We start from the raw sequence: 21,057 nt of genomic DNA, 5'->3' as shown, positions 1-21,057 counted from the left end.
CCCTGCAGCCACTGTGTCTGTAAGCATCTCAGCCTTTCTAGTGTGAGGAAAAGCTTTCATGACCCGAGAGGCACTTGCTGGACAGTGGGACTTCTGGGATGCGCTGGTACTTCCAAAGCCAAAGCTGTCAGGCTCTACCCTTTCAGGCAGCTTCCCTCTTGACCTAACCCCTCTCTCTTACCACTCATTTCCCCTTTCAAATCAGTGGATGCACACAGAATACAAACAGTCTTCACATCTGCAGATTACTGCAAGCACAAGCAAACCCTTGGCGCTGAAGTCACAAATATGTAACTTAACATGAGGTTTTCTTCACGAAGTCCCGAGGCAATGATTGTGCCTTTGCTAGCTATTTTCTCCTTAGTGATGCAACCACCCACAATGCGGTAAGAGCTTGCAGCTGACAAAAAAGGCATGCTGCAATTTTGAAAATCTAGCCCACAACTATACCGGCCTTTTCCGGACAGCGATTCAAAGCTCACCAACAGGTCAAGCCTACAGTAAGAAAATGTCAAGCAGGTTACCTGCTGTGATTTCTCATAAATTTATTAAAGAGAGAAATGTTGGCCTCTGCACAGTATTAGTAGAAAAAAAACACACTACTTACACATTAGATCCAGAAGGCACTGCTGACGAAAGCTCTTCCCAAGACTATTATAATGCTGGAGCATGTCCTAACCAGTAGACCATTGATTGAATCTCAGAACACTCATATAAGAACAAGACTGTGAATGCTAAAAGGTCGTCATGCTTTCATGCTTTGAAATGAAACACTCTGAAGCAAAATGACTGCCCGCAAAAGTATATAAAGAACAGTGATGCAGTGATGAGGGGTGCTCTCAAGGTCACATTGTGTACAGATGAAATCCATGTACAATGCCATTGATTCAAAAATAAAACAGCATTTGCACATGCAACCACTGTAATAGCATGTAACCAGAGGCAACTTAAACTGTGACACATCAGGCGCACGTGCGATTACCTAAGCAGCCCTATGCACACCTCTTGCCCTTATTTCCTTAACCATTTTGCTTTGCATAGAAGCCAGTAAGTAATCCAAGACTGTACATTAGCACCACTCAGTGTATAATTCTTCTATAAAGGCAATCTCCTGCTCACAACGCAGTATGTACATGTGCATGTGTATGACAGAAGTACCTGAAAAATGTATATATCTGTGGCAAACAGAAACCTTTTTGTGGATGACTACCTTTGGTGTCTTGAGGAGCTGAAAAATGTTTTGTGGTTTGGAGTTTCTTTCTCTTCCAAAGCACACGCTTAAGATCATGAGGTTGTTATGTTCCAACATAAATACAGGGGAAGCTGACAGTGCTGTCATACTGAGTTCGGAGCCCCACATTACCAGTTGTTTTATACTACTGAAGTGCAGAGGAGAAACAGCAGACACGTCCCTGTGACCGTACAAAACCAAGGACAGCTGGGGTTATTTTGACAGGCTTCAAAAAACTATGAGCAAGAGAGGGCAAAAATAAAAATTTCATGAAGAGGATGTTCCAGATACTCAGATTGGAAGACTTATTCCCCACCACCTCAGGCCACGCAAATAGGGAAGACCAGCAACCCTTCCAAGTACATCACCTGGTATGTCCACTTCTGCTGGGCAGAGCTGGTGGCAGGTTTGAAGCCACCTCCTTAACTGGCCTCTTGGGCTCAGCGGGTTGCAAATAATCCTAATGTTCAAAGTCATCTCCAAAATCCCATGGTGGGGGAGGAAGTGGGATGGACTGATGGAGTAAGTTACCAAAGCAAATAACAGGACAAGGGTGAAATAGATGGGCTCCCTGGTAGCAATTAGGGTGAGGAGCTGCCACTGCAGGCTCCAGCCTGGTGACAAAGCCACACAGATGTCTGCATAACTAAACCGCTCCAGCACCCACAACCAAGCAAATCAAAGGACCTGCAGAACTGAATTAGAAAGACAGTAAGGGTGCAGGGCTGGGCAGGCATTTCACAGTACCACAGAACCTGCAACGTCCCCTGTGCTTGTTGAGTCTTTTCTCGCGGCAGCTGTGCCTTTAAGCCCTTCAAAAAACTCAGCAAGCCTCCAGTTTAAAACCAGAGCTAAGATCTCGCGTACTTCCAGACTGAGAACATCTCAAAACTCCACTTCTCTCATACTGGAAAGGTCCCCGTATTTTTTGGTACGGTCATTTTGTTTGGATTTGTTGTGCTCAGCTCTGCTGGGGAGACCCCAGCGGTGCATATTGCTCACCCAGGCAGCAAGGGGCACACCACTTCCACTGCACACTTCTGCAAGGAACAAGACAGGGGTTCACAGTCGGTATGTCTATTGGTAGCTCCGGTTTCTCTCCCTAGCAAGTGCTCTGTATGCTGCATCTGGGAGGTGTCGTGTGAAAGAGTGCTGTAAGAAAACTCTATCATGATCAGTAATCCTTGATAATAGAAATTCTGCACCTCCTGAGATCCAGTTTTTGTGTATTTTACCTTAGTGTGTACGATTTCATAGGAAGAGGCCACACTAACAGCCCGTAACTACATGACCCTTCTGGACTGCACTGAGTATCTTTGAGGAGTGTCTGGTTCCCAAGCTGCCTGTCTCCCTCACCAGGAGACGTGGTCTTCAGGTTTGACCCACCATATCCAGCATTTTACAGTGACCACAGCACTCTTTGCTCTCGGTGACGCACTGAATTTGAGCCTACATAACATGCCACCACCACCACCACCACCCAACACCGTCCAAAGCACAGCGCTCTTCATGCCACATTTTAGAAGGAACTGATGTGTGAAAGGGAACAAGTCCTGCTTTTTACTTGTAAAATGATCTGGTAAACTTTTCAGTCTAAATTGTGTGCAGCTCCCCCAGTTTCTCTCAGTGCTCCTCGCTACGTTCTCCCCACGGCAGTGACCCAGCTAACCCTGTCTCCTCTCCTTCATAACCACACTGTGGTTCATACAACCGTAGATGGTTACTGAATTCCCTTTTTTGTCCAAGCTATAAATGCTTCGTTTCTATAATCCTTCCTCTTACCTAACTCACATTTTCCCCCCCTCTCACCTGAACCGAAAATGTGAACCGTCTTCCTGCCCTGTAATGCTGCTAACTATTAATTTTCTTTTCAAATGGGCTAAATGCTTTTTAATTGGTAACACGCTGACAGAGGAAATGGTAACGATGGACTTGTGCGGGAGCCTGCCTTTCATCTGCAGGACGGCAGATTTGAGATCAAAGGCTGCCAAGTTCTTGGAGCAGGTTGGTATGCTGCGGCAAGGAAAGTGTTTGCAATGAGGAGGGACCTGCTGGAGGTGGATCAGAGCTACCTCACCGTGGCTGGCCATGGCTGCAGGAACTGCAGCTGCTGCTCGCTGACAGGGAGGTTATAAAAATAAGATACTGTTCGCCGATACGCAACAGAATGAAGGAGACGTAACGCGGTGTAAGTAAGAAATGAACAGGAAAAACAGCCCAATAAAATCTAAACGTAAATCCTGTATTTTCAAAGAAGAGGATGGCAAACACCACAATTAAAAGAAACAAGGGAAGAACAGTGGGTGCCGTGCAGTTATGCCCCTTATACATACACACACTGCCTGTCTGACTAGATGAAGGAAAAAAAATCAGTCCAGGCTGGCACGTGCACACCTGCTTTGGCCAGGGTAGGTGGGGAAAGCTGTGCAGGCACACAGTTCAAAGGCCAGCACGTGAAAGCTCAGGTATGGCCTGCATCTGACTTCATTCACTAATTTAAGTACAAAACACAGGCAAGAAGGCCAGAAGACAGACCACCTCCTAGCCAAAAGCCTTCCAAATTATCTGTCAGCAAATGTGCTGGCACATGCTTTGGTGAGGTGAGCTTTCAGCCCCACAGAACCCTCTGCTTTAAGGAATATTTACAAGCAGTAGGAGACAGGTAACTAAAAAAACATGTAAACATAAATAAGCTCTCCAGCTTGTACAGATGTGAATTTTCTCTGCATCTCCACTGGAAAATTTTCTGAGCTCTGCAAATTGAAAAAGGTTGGAAACAACTGCCTTAGCAATCCAACAGCACTGCAAAAAAAGCTATGTGAAGCAAATCACTTGAAAATAAGTTGCGTCTTGCAGTTTGTTTGCTTCCCACGCTAAAAGCTGAACTCTTGCTGAACTACTACATCAGTAAAGCAAACTGAGCATTCTGGACAACAGTGACCACCCTTTCTCCAACAGTAACACTCCTGCCAAATCAGAAACAGTGACTTTTTTGCATCATCTTGAGGAAAAACAACTCCCAGAAGCTGCAGTAATAACCTCTTGCAAACAGCTACTAATGAATTGGCACTTGAGACTTCATGCCACTGCAGCACTTATTTTTTAATAAACTGGTCTTAACTCTCCAGTATTTTTCCTTTGTCCTTTCCTAGAATGCTCTTGAAAAGGCTACAGAAATCAACTGTGGTTTTGCAAATAAAAATGCTGCACTTCATCCCTCTTTGGAAAAAAACGCGTGTTTACACCTGCAATTATTCTTAGTTAATGTTTCATGCAGGCACTTTTATTCTGCACTACATCAAAAAGGAATTAATCCAGAAAAACTGCATATGCGGACATACTCCAAAGCAAGGTAGCAAAGTTCTGTGGGAATTCTGAAAGAGAAACAATATCATAGAGGAGACAGAAGACAGGAGAACAGCAGAGCTTTACTGTTTCAGACACCGAAGTTCATGGGTCATTTAGGTCTCCTGTTCTTACAGTGGTTCTTTTTTAATTCCCTGGCTAATGGTTATCTGAAAAGGCAGCAGCAGTGTCTAAAACCATAGCTACAGCAATACCATGTCAGTAGAAAATCAAGCAAGCAGAAGGAAGTGTAATCTGATGATCTAATTGCATATTAACACTCCTGTTTCCCTCTCCCCCAAATCCACAGGTTTCCCAGGTACAAATAGGATGAGGCACCAATAGTTAGTTAGATTAGTTTGTTGAAATCTAAGCTCATGACAAATTTTCCATAATTTTTTCTAAGAAACACATGTTCTGATATGCCATTTTCACTGGAACTGAGCTCAGCAGTAATAGATATGTTACTTAAAAACATCACAGATTTCTCAAAGTAGCTACAAAGCAAAAGCTGTTTGGAATTGCTCAATTTTATGCACGGAGGTTTCTGCATGAGCTGGCAGATATATTTAAATTTTCTATTTATACAGCAACTTACATCCATGTTTTACAAACATGAAGGACTAAACTTTGTAAATGCCTTGTAAAACACATCACTACTTTAGAACCGACAAAACTCACATAAAGAAAGAGACAAATTTCTTGCCTACGATCAAGATAGGAAGTCAATTAACAGCTAGAATCTGCACTTTCAGAGCTGGAGCCTTGCGTACATGCCTTCTTTGCATATAAAAAGTCACTTGTCTTCAAATGGTCATAAGATTGGTCATGTCATCTAAGCCTCTGTATAAAACCACATTCTCTGTGCAGCAGCAAAATGATCGAAGATTAAAGATAAATCGGTTCAGACCGAATCAAATGCGAAGAGAGATCAGCTTTCTGGGTTTTGTGAAAATGAAACCAAAAGAAAAATGAACAAGAAACCCCCTGAAACAAATCAAATGGTCTGTTGAACTCAAACCCAAAAGTTTTACTTTGGGGATTTCTCTCCATGAAGCAGAAAGCGGTTCAAACCCCTCTCAGAACTTCAGTTTTCAACCCATGTTTTAACATAGGCTCAGGGTATTTTTATCCCTTCTTTCTGATGCTGTCTTAGTCTACTAGATTTTCACTGGCACGGAGGAGAACCCAATTCTCCCATCTCTGAAATACGCACCAGAAGTATTTGGCCACCCCATAATGCTTTTTCAGTGAATATCCAGTGATATTGTGACTGGAGTATCTCCAGAGAAGGCTCTCCACCCCAGAGACTAGGACTTGGGACTGCTTGGCGAAGTGGTAAACGTACACAGGTCTCCCACTCCATCGGTTACTCTTCTGGTAGGGAGAACTGTTTCTAGCCCACAGACCTGAAAGTTTTACTTTCCAGCAACCTGGTGGGCAAATATCTGAATTCACAGGTTTGGGATGAATTAAACTACTTCAGAAACAAGTAAGTGGCTAGTTGGTGCTGCAAGGGGTTGTTTCTCCCTCCCTCCCTCCTTGGAAACAGGCTCTCTGCAGCTATACAGCTAGCCAACTGCTTCAGCATGCTTCATGGGTAGCATCAAGTACAAAACCTCCCAGTTCTTAACAGCGAAGGGTATGAAAAGTCCAGACAAGTCCTCAGAGCCAAGGTGACACAGCCATGGGAGGTGGGAAGCAATGTGAACGGGAAGCAGGGAACCGGAGGGTTTTGTGAAGAAAGGAGAGGGTAGGATGAAAAAAGAGAAGGTACTGACAAATGAAGCATAACACAGCTCCTAGCTGTAGATTATGTATTTTACACTATGGCGACATGGAGCACTGCAGGGGATGGACACCTTGTTTGTAGGTTCATTCTCATAATTTCTAGTATCATCTGCAGTCTTCAGCGGTGACAGCCCCACTGCTCTCCATAACCTGTTCATTTGGTACCTTATGTGCTATAAAATGCAAATACATATTGTTTTAGCTGCGAGGAGTATGTGCCTCTGTTCTCCTTGCTGTGAAACTCCACCAAATGCTCTGCATGACCGGTGAATGCAATGCCTGGTATCTAATGCGCGCTGCAACTAATGTAGACATATAAGCCTAATTAATCACTCGTGTAGTCCCAAGAATCGTCTGTGTGGTCTACAGACCACTTAGCACTGGCTTGAAAACCTCCAGTGCTTGGCAGACGACTATTTAGGAGTTAAGGCTGTAGGGTTCAGGCTGGCATGCAAAAGTAAGGAGAGCTGCGCTGCTTGGAAGAACCTCTCTGAATTCAGTACTGAGGTACAAATTCTGAAAATTACTGCTTCGGGTGTGTGTGGTTTGGGTTTTGATCCTTCATACAAGGTCTCTCACTTGGATTTTCTCACTCCAAACAGGGAAGTTAGATGCACTTCACCGATCTTCCCTAGCCACAAGACTATTTGGCTTGTGAATCCTGCAGGAGAAATGAATTCCTTCAAAATGTTACCATGGAAAACTAAAAAAAAAATATATAATAATAATTAAAAAATTAAAAATATTCTGTTCATAGTATACTCTGTAGATGTTTGCTTCTTCAACACAAGTTCATCTAAAATTAATTTAAAATGCTGTGTAGTTCACATTAATTTTAAAAAATAGGGCATTTCCATCACCGTACCCTACTAATAATATGTTTGTGGTAATAACACAGTCATGGTCTACACCAGTTATAAGACCTTATTAGCTTTCTTGTTTATATGGTATTTAAGTCCTACGTGACTTAAATGAGTCCCTGACCTCTCACAACAGCACTAACAGGAGTACTTTGCACTCATATAGCACCTTTCATCTCGCGGCGCTTCTGACACATGAATTTTCCTTACACCCCTGTGACACACAGGTAGGTGCCTAGGCACACTTCAAAGGCAGGGGAACGGTGCCACAGAAAGGTTACACAACTTGGCCCACATCCCCGGTGAACAGCTGGGAATGTGACCTCTCCCATTGCTTGTTCTGAACGTCCAGACAATAACACCTACCCCAAAAACGAGCTTCAGAAAGCATCAATCAGAATGTTTAACCCCCTACTAAGTTTGCAAACGGCATGGGCAGACAATAAGCTCACTAATTCTTTTTGATACATTATTCATGACTTGTTCTCCTTTTCTGGCAACACTTTTTTTTATTAAGCAAAACCAGAAAACATTCAAATACAAGAAAAAAAGTTTGTTTTTCAAGCAATTATTGCAGAATAACTCAGAATCCAAAATGTTTAGCGCTTCCTTTACAGCTCGCCTATTTGATCCCAACCACTACTCTATGCGCGATGTACGGCCATTTTTCTGCAGGACCAGAGCTTGTGAGTGACCTCAAGAGAAAGCGGCAGCAGGACTCTGCTTGCTCAATTTTAGTTTCCAAGGCCCCACAAGCCACTGAACAACATTACGTCTGTATACTTAACGGTTACGTTGGCACATAAAACTGCCCAACCAACAGCAAAGGCCAGCAATTGAAAGAAATGATTCAGGGGCTGGGTATGTGATAGCCAGAAAAAAAAACCCTCCCACTGTTGCCGCTGATAATTGAGGGACTACTGCAGACAGGCCCCGAGTTCAATATATTGCTCTCTGCCTGGCCTTGTGAGCAGCAGAGTTACCAGTGACATTTGCAAAATGTATTTAACACTGCCTAGGGCTGGTTCTGCGCTCCTGAGAAAGTTACTGAACTAACGCGCACCTCAGTCTTCTCCCTTTATACTAAGGCTAATGCAAATGTACACATACATTACAAATCAGGCCACCACAACGTATGTGAGCAGCTCTGAAACTGTTAAAAAGAAAACTGATGTGGGTGGTGACACAAAGGGTAATGGTGGTATTATTTACTGAGTGAGTTGAGGTTGTGTTGTGCTCCACCACACAGGAGCAGTTTATTTCCAAGCAAGTACTTCCAACAGCATTTTTCACAGGAGCTGGGATTTTTTAATGCAAACTCTGCCCCCCCACAGCTGAGCTCTAACTAAAACACTAATTATTGTGAATCTCAGGATAAGATGCTGAGAGTCGAATGCTCTCACCAGCAGACTGCAAAGGGAGAACCTCTCTTCTGGCGGTGTTAAGCTCTTGGGATGAAGAAGCTCTGTTGTGTATATTCGTGTGTGTGTGCATACAGCTAGAGAAAAATAATTGAATACATGCATGCACACACACACACTCACACACAGACACGTATTTGTGTGGAGAAGGAACGTTCAGCCAAAATATTTAGGACTATATTCTTGAAGGCCTTACGCTAAGAAAAAAGCTATATAGTATTTTATTTCATAAAAGCTATGTAGTACTGTAAATAAATTGTAAGGGAAACCGGTTGCAGAAGTAAATCATGGAAAGTTAGAAATGGTTTATTTCTCAAATCTTCTGGGAACTTACCTGTCTATGCATCAAGAGTACCTTTTTTAGGGGTGGGGTGGTGTCAGGTCTTTGTCTAAGAAGATTTCATGAGGTGAACTGATGAGGTTAGCTCACTAGGTTGGAGTAACTCTCTAATATAGCCTTGTCCTAAAGCGTTAGTGGATTAGGATCCAAGGGTCAACAGGAGGCTCTTCACCGGCTATAGCAGCTCTGGAAGTGACTGCAGAAGCTCAGCTTATTAGTTCTTATGAGCGTTGCTCCTGCACTTTTTACTTCCTACAAAGTAAACACACTTGTCATAGCAAACATCTTGTATGGGGCAATGGTATGGGCCAGTCATGAACTATGTTCTGGAAATATTCTCTAACCTTACTATAAATTTCCCTTGAAGTAGCAAGAAATCTAGAGACAGCCACATATCAAGGACCTGGCAATTTCCTAGTGATGTTTACCATTGAATGAAGCTATTCAACACCCAGAAAAGCCTCTCAAGGTAAAAAGAAAGAAAGAAAAAAAAAAAAAAAAAAAAAAGAGTGAGATTCTCTTTGTTTCTCACTTTTCAATATCAGGTACCTAATGGTACTAGGTTTTGTTAAAAAGGCTCTGCTTTGAACATTCTGCTTCCAAATACTCTCCTCGCCTGACAGAACAATGTATGAACATGACACATCAAAAGGATTTATGACTTACAGCATTTCTTAGACATCTTTTCTTCCCTGGTCAGGCAAGGTCCATTCTCTCCCTAATTATTTACAGTCATCTCTCACTTCTGACCTATAGTTCTGATGTCTCTTTTACAGTATTGTCCAGAGCGGGTAACATTACTTCATGCAAATTTTACTTCCCTTATCATTCTTAGAAATCTTTTTTTATCTGCCACATACATTCACAGAAGGAGGTATGGCAGCCTATTCAGAGCTGGCACACCCATTCTATGTTGCTTCAATTCAGCCCTGTCATTAAAATTATTACCATTTTGTAGAGCAGAAAGGTGACTGGCTCAGCCAGTCAGCATATTTCCAGCCACAGGAGTGCAACAGTAGTGTCCTATAAGCATAAAAAAGTTCATTTATTATATACAGGAAAATAAAATCCCTGTCCTTTTTTCTGTAAGAGGATCTCTTCAGACCTGGAGTAACTTCGTCCCTGCCTCAGTTTCCTGATTTCCAGGCAGGTTAAGTCTCTTGCTAGGCTGGTACAAAAAACATCCTTCCAGCTTCCACTCCTGAGCTGGGGTTTTCTGCAGGAGTCTCCTTGCTCACTAGATTTCTCCCTTTTCAATTAAACACCTCCTCAGGCTGCCATCTGAGACAGGGGATAACTCCAACTCTCCTGGACGGCCAATCCCATGACAGCTATCAAATAAAACACATTTTCTGACATATTTTGTCCCTAACACTGTCAAAGTTGCTTAGATAAGTGCTTACATGTATCATCCACATGTTAACATCCCTACTGTGTCACCAGTACCCAGCCAGCCAGAAGGCCCTCACTTATAAAGCTGTAACCTCTTGCTTGCTAATTTTTGAAATCCTGGTCCAGAGCACACTGAAGCCAGGGGGATGTTTATTATGGGTTGACATTGATTTTGAATCAAGCTAACCTTGTATGAAGCAAATTGTACACATGCACCTGTCTCAGTTTGCTGAGAGAACTGCTTTCAATTTGACTTCTGCTGTATGTTATTAACGTGGTACAGTTATTAGCATTTAAATCACCTTTTCCCTTGTCATTTCTATCTCTAGTTCCCCCCCCCCCCCCCCCAAGTACAATTTATAGAACACCGAGTTAGCAGGAAAGTATGTAGTCGTTAGACAAGGATGGAATTGCATTTTTTAGTATCGTGGTTTATTTAAATTTGAAAGACAAGGAAGCAAAATGCGATTAACAGACACAGGCATGACAAACATTTTATTAATGTTAGCTATTTTTTTTCCCACTGTAATATTTTTCCTATCACTTTCTTCTTTACAAACGGTGAAGGTACCCACTAATTTTCTGGTAGATTTGCTCAAGGAGCATGGGAACAAGTGCCTATCCTGCTTAGAAAACAGGAGCTTCTCAGCAAAACGGAGCGACTCAGGACAAGGATAAAAGCTATTTGAGGTGCAATACTTGACGTGGCTGCCCAGCTTAACGCTTGTAAGTATTAGTGTATACTGTTCTACTAAAAATGTAATGATAGGCTCTATATAGTGCAGCCTGACATGAGACCTGGGCTCTACCTGTCATAAATACTGAAACAAGAGAGCAGGTATTTCCCCACCCCACAGTGCTGTGGCAAACAAGCACCCTGGGTGGAAAGCTCGGGCAGCGGAGGAATGAGTACGTCAAGCACAAAACATGTTTTCAGTGCAAACGCAAGTGGGGATTAGGGGGGCGAAGCAGCAGGGCTGCGTGCGAGGGAGCCGGCCGGCCCGTCAGGGCACGCCGGGGTGTTTTCTCGCTGCCCCAGCGCGGGGACAGCCTGAGGTCACCAGCCCCGCTGGAGAATTTGAGCACGGCCGAGCGCAGCGATCCGTTCACGGCTGGAGTGTGGCGGCAGCCGCTCCTCTCGCTGTGCCCCGACCTGCTGCCCTGTGCCCATCACCGCGGGCTGCCGGCTCACAACACACGGGCGGAGGAGGGGGCGCAGAGGCTCACCTGCCCGGAGCCCCCCGCGCTGCCGCCCTCCCACCGGGACAGCGGCGGCGGGGGCTGCTGGCGGCGGGGCGGGGGGGGCCGAGCCGCTGCGGCAGCGGCAGCGGGAGCGGCAGCGGCGCGGGGCGGGGGCGCGGGCGGGGGGGGCCGCGGCGGCCCTGGGCAGCGGGCGGCGGCAGCCGGGCCTGGCTCCCCGCGCCCCCCAGCTCGCCGGGTCCCGGGGCCGAGCCGGCCGCCGCCGCCGAGCGGCGCTGCACTGCGCTAGGGGCTGCTGCACCTGAGCAGCCGTGTCAGCGGGGGAAACAACCAGCCCCCGGCGAGTGCATTATGTAATTTCAGATTATATAATCCTGAAATACAAGGGGGGGGGGGGGGAGGAGAGAAAAACCGACCCCGACCCCGCCGACCCCCGCCCCGGGTGCCCAGCGGGGGTGCGGAGCAGCCCGCGCTCTCCAGCCGCCGGGGCACGCACGGCGGCACCGGCCGCCCGCCGCCCCCAACGGCGCAGGGGCCGCCGTCCCCGCCCGCCGCGATGCGTCGGGGGAGGACGGCGGGGCCCGGCCCGGCACAGCCCGGTCCGCCTCCCCTTCCCTTCCCCGCGGAGGCGCCGAGCCCCGCCGGTACGGCCCTGCGGAAGGGCGGGCGAGGGTCACCCCCGGGGGAGGCGCTGCCTTACCTGCTCCCCGAAGTCGATCGCGATGTTGGTGATGCCGAGAGGGACCAGGAACCGGATCAGGGGCCAGTAGTTAGTGAGCGCTGGAAATTTCACCATAGTCCCAGCTGCGCGGTGACCCCCGGCGCATCTGCCGCGGCAGGAGACGGCGCGGGAGGACGGCGGGGGGGAAGGATGAAAGGGCAAAGGAGGAGGGTGCGTGCGTGTCCCTGTGCGTGTGTGCGAGCGGGGAGGGGGGGTAGGGGGGGATAAGGGCGAGGGAGAGGAGCGGTGGAGCCCCCTAAAAATAAAGCAGCAGGGGGAGCGGGCGGGGGGCTGGTCCCTCCCTGCCCGGCGCGGCTCGGCCCTGGCGGGTGCTGGCTGGGCGGCGGGGCGCGCTGTGCTGCCGCCTTAGCAGGAGACCCGGCAGATCAAGTCCATCCCCGCCGCCCTCCTCCCACACAACAATGATCCGCCGCTGCCGCCGCCGCCGCCGGAAAAAAAAAGAGGAGGGACACCGCCGCCAGCCACTCGTGCGGGCAGCGCTGCCATCCTCGGGGCGCGGGGGCCAGGGGAAGGGCCGGGCCGGGGCCTCCCCCCCGCCTGACGCTCGCCGGCGGCGCCGCGCAGGAAAACACCGCCCTCCTCCCCGCCGCGGGGCCGGTGCAGGCCGCGGGGCCGCGGTGCGGGGCCGGCCGCCGGCGGAGGTCCCCGTGCGGGGCGAGGCCGGCGGCGGTGCGGCGGGGCCCGGCCGCTGGGCGCCGCTCCCCGGCGCGGGCTGCCGGAGCACGTGGGTTTGACACACGCTCGGCAGACGGGCCGGCGGGCGGCGGCGGCGGCGGGGGAAAGAGCGGCACCGAGCGGCTCCTCCTCACGCCGGAGCGGCCGCGCTGCGCCCCGAGGGGCCGAGGGGCGGCGGGGCCGAGGGGCGGCGGCCGGGCCGGGCCGGGCACCTGTCCGAGCCCCCCGCCCCGGGTCCCGCCGGGCGCCTGAGCGCCCCTCGCCCACCTGCGGCGGCCGGGGGCGCGGGGGCTCTTCCGGGCCGGGGGCTCGGGCCTCGTGCAGGGGCGCTCGCGGAGCTGCAGCGGGGTGCGGGTCCTGAACGGGGCGCTAACCGAGATGTCTGACCCGCGGCTTGTCTTCTGCTCAAGCACCTGACATAAAGTGATGGCGAACGTTTGCCCGCGCAGCCTCTTCGCTCCTCCGGGTCCCTGCCGAGCCCCGGGCGAGGGAACGTGCTTGTGGCGCCGGGGCAGCGCGCAGGAGGCTCCCGCCGGCGGGGAGCGCTGGGGACCTTCGTACCCACGGCCCCGGCACCCGCGGGGCTCTGTCAGCCCGAGGGGTGGGGGGAGGAAGGGCAAGCAGCCCCCTTCTGAACGCGTTGCGGGAGTTTCTCAACGTTTTCAAACTCGCCGTGGGAGTTTCAGGGTTTTGTTGCAGCCGAGTTTCTCTGGGACGTGTAGGTCTGTGGTGTCACCTTCACCTTGCCACCTTCAAGGGGGGCTGACACGTAGTTCAGGAAGGTGGAAGCCCTGTGAGGAATCAGGTACTACCTGTATCTGGTTCTGAGAGCAGCAGTGGATAGCGGAGGAGTGGCGGGCAGCCTTCCTCACCCAAAGACTCCTGTACTAAAATGCTCCTGTGACCAAGAGCCATTCCATGTATTTTGGAGAGTCAACGGGAGGCGAGGTCTGAAAATCCCAGACAGGCAGAGGACAGACTGTGGGGTGGGGTTGGAGTGGGAGAGCCCCTGGCTCCCAAGGTGACTCGGCAAGGTCAGCCCCAGCTCACTGGAGGTTTTTTCCCTCCTACAGCTGGAGTTAAGACTCACCTAGTAGCCCTTAAGCTGGTACAAGCCTTCCTTGTGGGCACACAGGAGCAAACTCAAATGCTTACAGGACTGCAAACCTGCCTTCATCCTGTAGCTGACTTCAGATGCCATGGGCATGGTCTCCTGGGGACGATAGAGCAGAGCAGTGCAAGGCAGAAGAGGACAATGAACTGAGAAGAGGGAAGGAAGGCTTGTTTGTGAATGCCTAAGCGTGTCTTTGAATTAAAAGCACTGAATTTTCATCACCCTAAGGAAGATCTAACCATCTCCAGATGGACCAGTGGTTGGTCCACTGGACAGCTTCACACCACATCCACAATTCAGGTTCCAACCAACCAGACTGAAGTTGGACTGAAGCAAAAACTCTCATAAAGATGCAGGGGCCTTATGCCAGCTGCCTTGTATTACTTGTTCGCTTGCATTGAGCTGGATTACCTGCCAATTTAGATACAGCCTGTGCGTATGCTTATGTGTAAGTTGTAGAAGATCTGCGTAGTATGTCACTCTCTTTGAAGCAAGTCTCATGGCTTTTGATGACAAGGCTGGATATATTTCAAAGTGTTAATTCAATATTAAATTCTGTCTTCCTGAGACTGTATTTAGTTATAGATAACTAATAGCCAGTAACTAATTTCCTCCCAATAGGACTGGATTTCACGGGGGGTGGGGGTGGGGGGGTGGGGAGTGTGAGGTCATTCCTCCTTGTCATGGATCTGAGAACAACTTGTAGCTGAAATTATGGAAGAATATTACTTACAGCTCTGCATTTTTGCATATTTTCTTGGTGAAGTGTCACTATTTTGTGTCAGTTTAGAGGGATAATTTATTTTTTTTATGGGAAAGAAACCTTTAGTGTTGTTCTTGAGTCAGAGAAAAGTAAAAGTGAAGCCCCAAAGCCACTTGTAAAGACACGGTTTTAACTTTCTATTTGAAATTTTCAGGTGGGTTCATGTTTGAGGGCTACCTCCTTTCACTCCTGGCAAAAACAAGCCACCACAAAATTTAAGCTTCCCGAATCAAAACATTTGGACATTGAGCATGTGGCTCACAGTGCTACCTATAAAGCATACATAGTGATTAATTACATTGTCAGAAAGTTATGTTCAGTCCTGGAAAAACTGAGACACGCGAGTAGTTTAATGGGGTAAAAGAGAAGCATACCCATGTAGGGATTTCTTATGTGTTCATAAGGTAGTTCATACTTTTGAACTCCAGTAGGTGAAGAATCAGGCCCCTTACATCTGTAATTAGTTTTCATCTGATTAACTTTTTCTCATCCTGCTGCCCAAAGCAATAGCACAGTTTATTTTAAGAGTAGTTGACATTTTACTTCCTATCGTGTACTGGAATGTCTTGGGCAAACGTTAACCTAACTGACGCTCTCTTGAGTCCCCTGTATTAAAATCATTAAACTTACTTAATAAACTGTAGGCTATGCTTTAGATTTGTCTGTTTGCTTCCCATTCATGTCTTCTGTTTATGGAATGAATGTAGTTCTTGTGTGCTGCTTTTTCAACCCAGGTCATATTTTCTCCATGAATTCCTTACAGAAACAAAATTATGTTTGGAACCACAGAACAAGAATGGTTTCTCACATCTTGAAGTCAGTAGTTTGCTCAGCTGATGAGCTGAGGAAATAGGTCATTTTAGCTGTCTTGGGCAAAAAGCAGTGATTAGTAATCATTTCCTTTCTAGCATATTTTCTGTTATACTACATTTCTTACTCATATACCAAACACTGTCTGTTTGTTTAATGGAATAAAAAAAGACACAGAAAGGACAGCAGGAAATAATTAGCCATAATCTCTCTGCTTTTGGTAGAGAAATGATCTGGTCCAGGAGTATCTCGAATGGAGCATCTCACTGGAGAAGTCCATGTAAATCAAGTACAGAGCTGTAATATGTTATAGTATAAATGGTGAAATGTATCAGAAAACCCCCTTGTGCCTGGTAACAAAACATGTCTGTAATAGCTACTTAAGCAACATGGTCAAAGTCTGAAGGTGTCGCCAGCAGCAGATCGTATCAGATTAGTGCATGTTAGCTTTACTCATGCAGTCAGAAAGCCAACATACAGATCAGCATCTGAGCTTGATGATGTGTTAAGAGTCCCAGTCCTTTCCTGAGCTTAAAGGAGGCCCCTCACCACAACTACATGATGGGCATCTTGAGAGGACCCTGCTGTGGTATTGCCTTGCTTCAGAAAGGAGCCTCTATTTCCTTGTCGAGGCTACTGCTAATTACCCACAAGACAAAGATCTTGGGGGGGTTTTGGGTTTGTTTTTGTTCTTTGAATTATTTTTTTTAATCACTGTGATTGGTCTTTCCATCCCCAAGTGGCTATTTAGCCGTCACCTCTGCTTTTTGGAGCTGCTGCCTGTCTTCCAAACCTTATCTTCTACACAGGATTTATTTTTATCTTCTTATAGTCTAGCATTTGAGAAGCATTCATTGTATAAGGAATTCAAAGTAGTGGATAAAATTTTTGAGTCGGTTCTGTAAGAGAACTGATGAACTGGATTTCCTGGCCTACAGAATGGCCAGTGATTCTGGTCTCTGAATGGCCTTGGGCTGGGAGAGAGCAAAGGACAATTGTCTTTTCCTATCTGTTGTCTGGCAAAGTAGAAGGACATCTCCACAGTCATATTCTGCTTCTATCTTAAATAATTCCCTTGCCCCCACCCACCCACCCCATCCCCAAAACAGCTGCCTCTTGCAGACGTAAGTTTTAAGTTGGAACTGGGCCTGATGCGTATTTCCAGTTCTTTATACAACGGTAATTAAAACAATAAGATTTTCCTCTGAAAATGTTGTCAAACTATGACTGAATGTTACTGCAGGAATGCTCAGAATGTGGGTCTTGTGCACTTAATGGAAAAAATACTCACTCCTATTCAGTATTGAGGAATAAAACACAAAAAACCATCTACCCATTAAATTTTTAGGGGACTGGCTAGACAAAAGCTCTATTTTAAGGAATCTTTCTGACCCAACTGAAGGTTCCCTTCTTTCCCTGGGACCCCAGTTCTGCAGAAAGCGTGTTCCTAGGAAAGATGTACGCTCAGCCTCTTCTTTTGCTGCAGGGCAAAGGAGAGCTGTACGCACATTTTCTCTTCCTAGGTGTAAACTAGGCCTATGTTGCTACAATCACTGTGGGTTGTGCAGAAAGCCTTCATCTCAAAGGGCTGTTGGAACTCTTTGTTTTACTCCTCATGCATCATCCTTAGGATTAAGGGGCACTGTGTTCTTGGGCTGTGTGGCTGGCCATGACTTCTAGGCTATCACAGTTCGTAACTGGAAAGACTACAGAAATGCTGCAGGAAAAGTCTGTATGCTTATATAATATTTTATTCTGTGAATGGGTAGAGCTGAATTAAAAGATCAGAAAACAGCCAAAGGAATTGGGGTTATCAGTCAGACAAGTGTCCAACTAATCCAATTCCAATTTAGCCACAGCTCTGTAGGAAGAATAAAAATGGTCTTTACAATTGACTTATGTCCCCTCCCTAAGGCCAGTCTGCTGCGGCCACAGCTGGCTTGTCAAGTGTGATAAGGATGGTGCCCCTGCAGGAAACCCATGTCTGGTCTTTTTTGGCTAGCACTGACGCACTGGCAGCTTCAGGCAAAACTGTTCCCCAGATGATGAAGCAGTGAAGCTTCCTATTAATGCTTAATAGACCAAGATAAAAAGAATGTCAGGTTTCAGTGGCACAAGGAGATCCAGGTCACTCAGAAGTGCTTGACTCACTTTTCAGGTGAGAATCAAAGTGCTGTCTTTGGTCACCTGCAGCAGGGGACCAGTCTTCAACATCCCTTCTGTCACAGGGCATCTGGGAGTGTTGGCTCTTTACCCTCCCATCTTCATAGCCATGCTTGCTCCACCACTCGCTCAAGCTCATGGCCTCGGGTAATCCCAGCTGTATGTATGACTTGTGGTCCTGGACTCAGTAACCTTTTTTGTCTTTCAGGCTTGTGTTCCAAGTCCAAAACTGTTGTCTTCTGTTTCTGAGGCAACCCAGGGCATATGGGTCTGTAGCAGCTCTAAAATGATGCAGCTGGTGGGAGCAGCTGCTTTCAAGCTGCGGGCAGGGAGAGGTGGTGATGCTGAACTGCAGCTCCACTCACTCAGGTGACACTGTGCCATTTTTTAGGAGATTCATCCCAACAGCTCCTTCATCAGTGCTGGAGTTGCATAAATGTAAATACTGCCTTGCAGGAGGCCGACTGGACCAGGCTCTGCCTGAGTTGAAGACCTCTCTTTCAAGTGCTTGTAGCATGGCGTCTGCGGTCCTGAGGGACTTGACTGCTTATGAACCTTGTATGCTGCAGAGGGGGATGCATTGTCCTCACATCAGGCCCGAGGCTCTGGCGTTGTTTCATGATCAGAGGGAAAGAAGCATTCTCATCATCAAAGCAAACATATACAAGTGTTGTGTTACCTCAGCACGGAGAGATTTTGTGTTGTGTGTAGGGCTTACACTGCACTCTCACCCACCCTACCTACCCCCCAATTTCTAAGTTGCAGTTTATTTAATGATTATAACATATGCATTCAGTCATCCTGAAAGAAGTACAAGTAATAATTTAAAATATTCTCCAGAATTTTATTTCTCGTTAATAAGATAAAATGTATTTATATGCTTAATAAGTTTTGATTTGCCTGGAAATCGGAATCGATTGTTTTTACGTACATTTGGCATCTCTGCTCTAAGCATTAGGAACTACTACCTTAGAACATTATCGGTGTAGATGAATGCCACAGCACTCTCAAAACTAGCCAGCTGCAACAAGGTCTTTTACCATCACATACCAAGTTAACTTCAATAAGTAGTTAGCACGCCTCGCCCCAGCATGGCCACCAATCCCCCACAAGGTTTCTAAGGTCCTCTACTGTTTGTGCCGTTCCTTCGTACACTTCAGGCCAGTCCCTCAGCTTCTCACCTCTGCTGCCTTCTCCTTGTCTCTCCTCATCTAAGGTGCTCTCTCTCCTCCCTTTCCAGGTTTCTCTCCACTGTGAGCTTTTAAGAAATATTTCCTTTTTTGAATGAGCGTTCTGTAAATTTATGATAAGGATGTTATTCAAGAGGATACAAGGAAATGTTAAGGTACCAGGGCAGCCAATTTATGAAACTACATAAAACCACTTTTCAACACTTTCATTGCTCTTGCTCCCTGCTAGACTCAAAGTGCTTTAGAAATCAGAGTTGTCCTAGTGATACGAGCTGCAATACCAGAAGTACCACGGGCAAGAAGTGCCCCTATTTTACAGATGGGCAAAACTGAGGGAAGCAAATGGCTTGTGCAGGTTAGGCAGAGAGAGACATCTATCTCAGACCTGTCACTGACCCTTTTGCATCTTCTGATTTACTCAAGTTTTTTCTGCTGAACCTAAATGAAGAAAAAAAGAAAAATAATTGGTTCATAGGGAGTCTAATCTGTTTAGTTAGTTTATAAGTATTTAGAGAACAAGCAGAACTTTAAAACCAAGTATAGACTGTTATTTGTGTATGGATAATGCCCTTATCCAAGGTTTCAGACATTTATTGTTCTTTTATAGATAAAATTGTATCATCGTCTTCACTTACAAGGAACTAAAAGAACTAGAAAAGAACCAGCTTCAGCTGAAAGTTGAAAACACTTCCTCCAAAGTCTGGGTATTTTGGATTCTCAGGAAATAAAAAAATAAAAAAAAAGCAAAAAAAAAAAGCAGCCTGTGTAACTGATAGAAGAATATAAGCTGTTCTCACAACCTAGTTAGTATCCTACATGACTTCAAAATGCTTGCCCCTGAAAAATGGATTGGCCCTTGATCATCTCTCTCTGTCCCTGCAAGATGTTAATCTCTTCTAATAAAGGAAGGATAGATTCTGGATAACTGAAGGAAGTCTGTTCAATTTTTGTTCCCTTGTTAGAGAGACCAAGTCAGTATTGGCCTATCCAAATGAAGGCAGTTGGTAGATTGATCAAAAATAAATGATAAAATCTAAAAGCAATTAAGTCCAGCAATACAAAAATTTCTCTTTCTATAGTATTTATAACTACACAAAAAGGCAAGATGGTCAGATGCTCTGAAAAGGAAGTAGGGATGGAAAGATGAAAGAGAATTCAATTTGCATGATCCTTTAATACTGGAATTGCTTAGTAGCCCATAAATTTCAGCAGAAGATCTCTCAGTGATAACTTTTGCTATTTTGATCAAAGGCATTCTGTCATATACAGATGAGTTTGAGATTTAAAAAAATCTCAAGTACTTCCTTGCACTTACATTCAAATCTGGTATGAGAGCACCTGTAAACCTGTTAAAGGAGTGTAGAAATCTTCTTTTATTTCATGAAGGATGCTGAATGACATACCTATTGACATTTTTCTTTCTCCCAAAACTTTTGCTCTTTTTTTCCTCTGGTTTCTAAATAGGATTATGAAGGGACAGAAGAGACCAGGAACAGTACTGACTGTCATTTGCATGTGGACATGAAATATTCTAGGTGTGATTCTCTCAAAATCCCTTTGTTTTCCCTTGTAGAGATTTTATTAACAGGATTCACATTTTTCCTAGGATATGAAAACCTAAATGTTTTGAGTAAGGTTATCAAACTTTTCAATTGTTTTCTTATTTTTCAGGTACAGTGCAATCAGTTTAATAATCCCCTCAGACTCCAGATTTATACTTACTGTCCAAACCAGGTGTATTTGTATCTGGATATAGTCAAATAATTGTTTCTTGCATGCGGGTGGAATGAGACTCATTAGCTGAACCACATTGTGCTAAAATAAGCCTAAAAAAAGAGCACTATGGCATAGTCTTTTCTGCCTATGGGAATTCAGATTAACATGTTATTATCTTAAATTGCAAGAAAGATCTGTCATATCCAATGGAATAAAACAGAGTTGATCTAGTCAGTTACTACTCAAAATTGTGTGCTGAATGGGTTCCTTACTAAAACAAGCGTGTTGTCTCAGTTTGTGATGA

The 21,057-nt window shown here is 46.1% G+C and overlaps 1 protein-coding gene across 1 annotated transcript in view; it reads right to left on the bottom strand.

The window, feature by feature from the left end:
• Nucleotides 1-13,001, bottom strand: part of ANKH (ANKH inorganic pyrophosphate transport regulator) — a 111,174-nt gene extending 98,173 nt beyond the window's left edge. The window contains exon 1 of the mRNA XM_005235792.4: nt 12,281-13,001. Coding sequence (XP_005235849.1) covers nt 12,281-12,376 — 96 coding nt within the window. The 5' untranslated portion in view covers nt 12,377-13,001. The remainder of the gene's footprint in view (nt 1-12,280) is intronic.
• Nucleotides 13,002-21,057: the final 8,056 nt, after the last annotated feature.

Source organism: Falco peregrinus, chromosome 3 (assembly GCF_023634155.1).
Source record: "Falco peregrinus isolate bFalPer1 chromosome 3, bFalPer1.pri, whole genome shotgun sequence".
NCBI lineage: Eukaryota > Metazoa > Chordata > Aves > Falconiformes > Falconidae > Falco > Falco peregrinus.
Note: the sequence above shows the minus strand (reverse complement) of the source record. Positions and strands in the feature narration are given on the sequence as shown.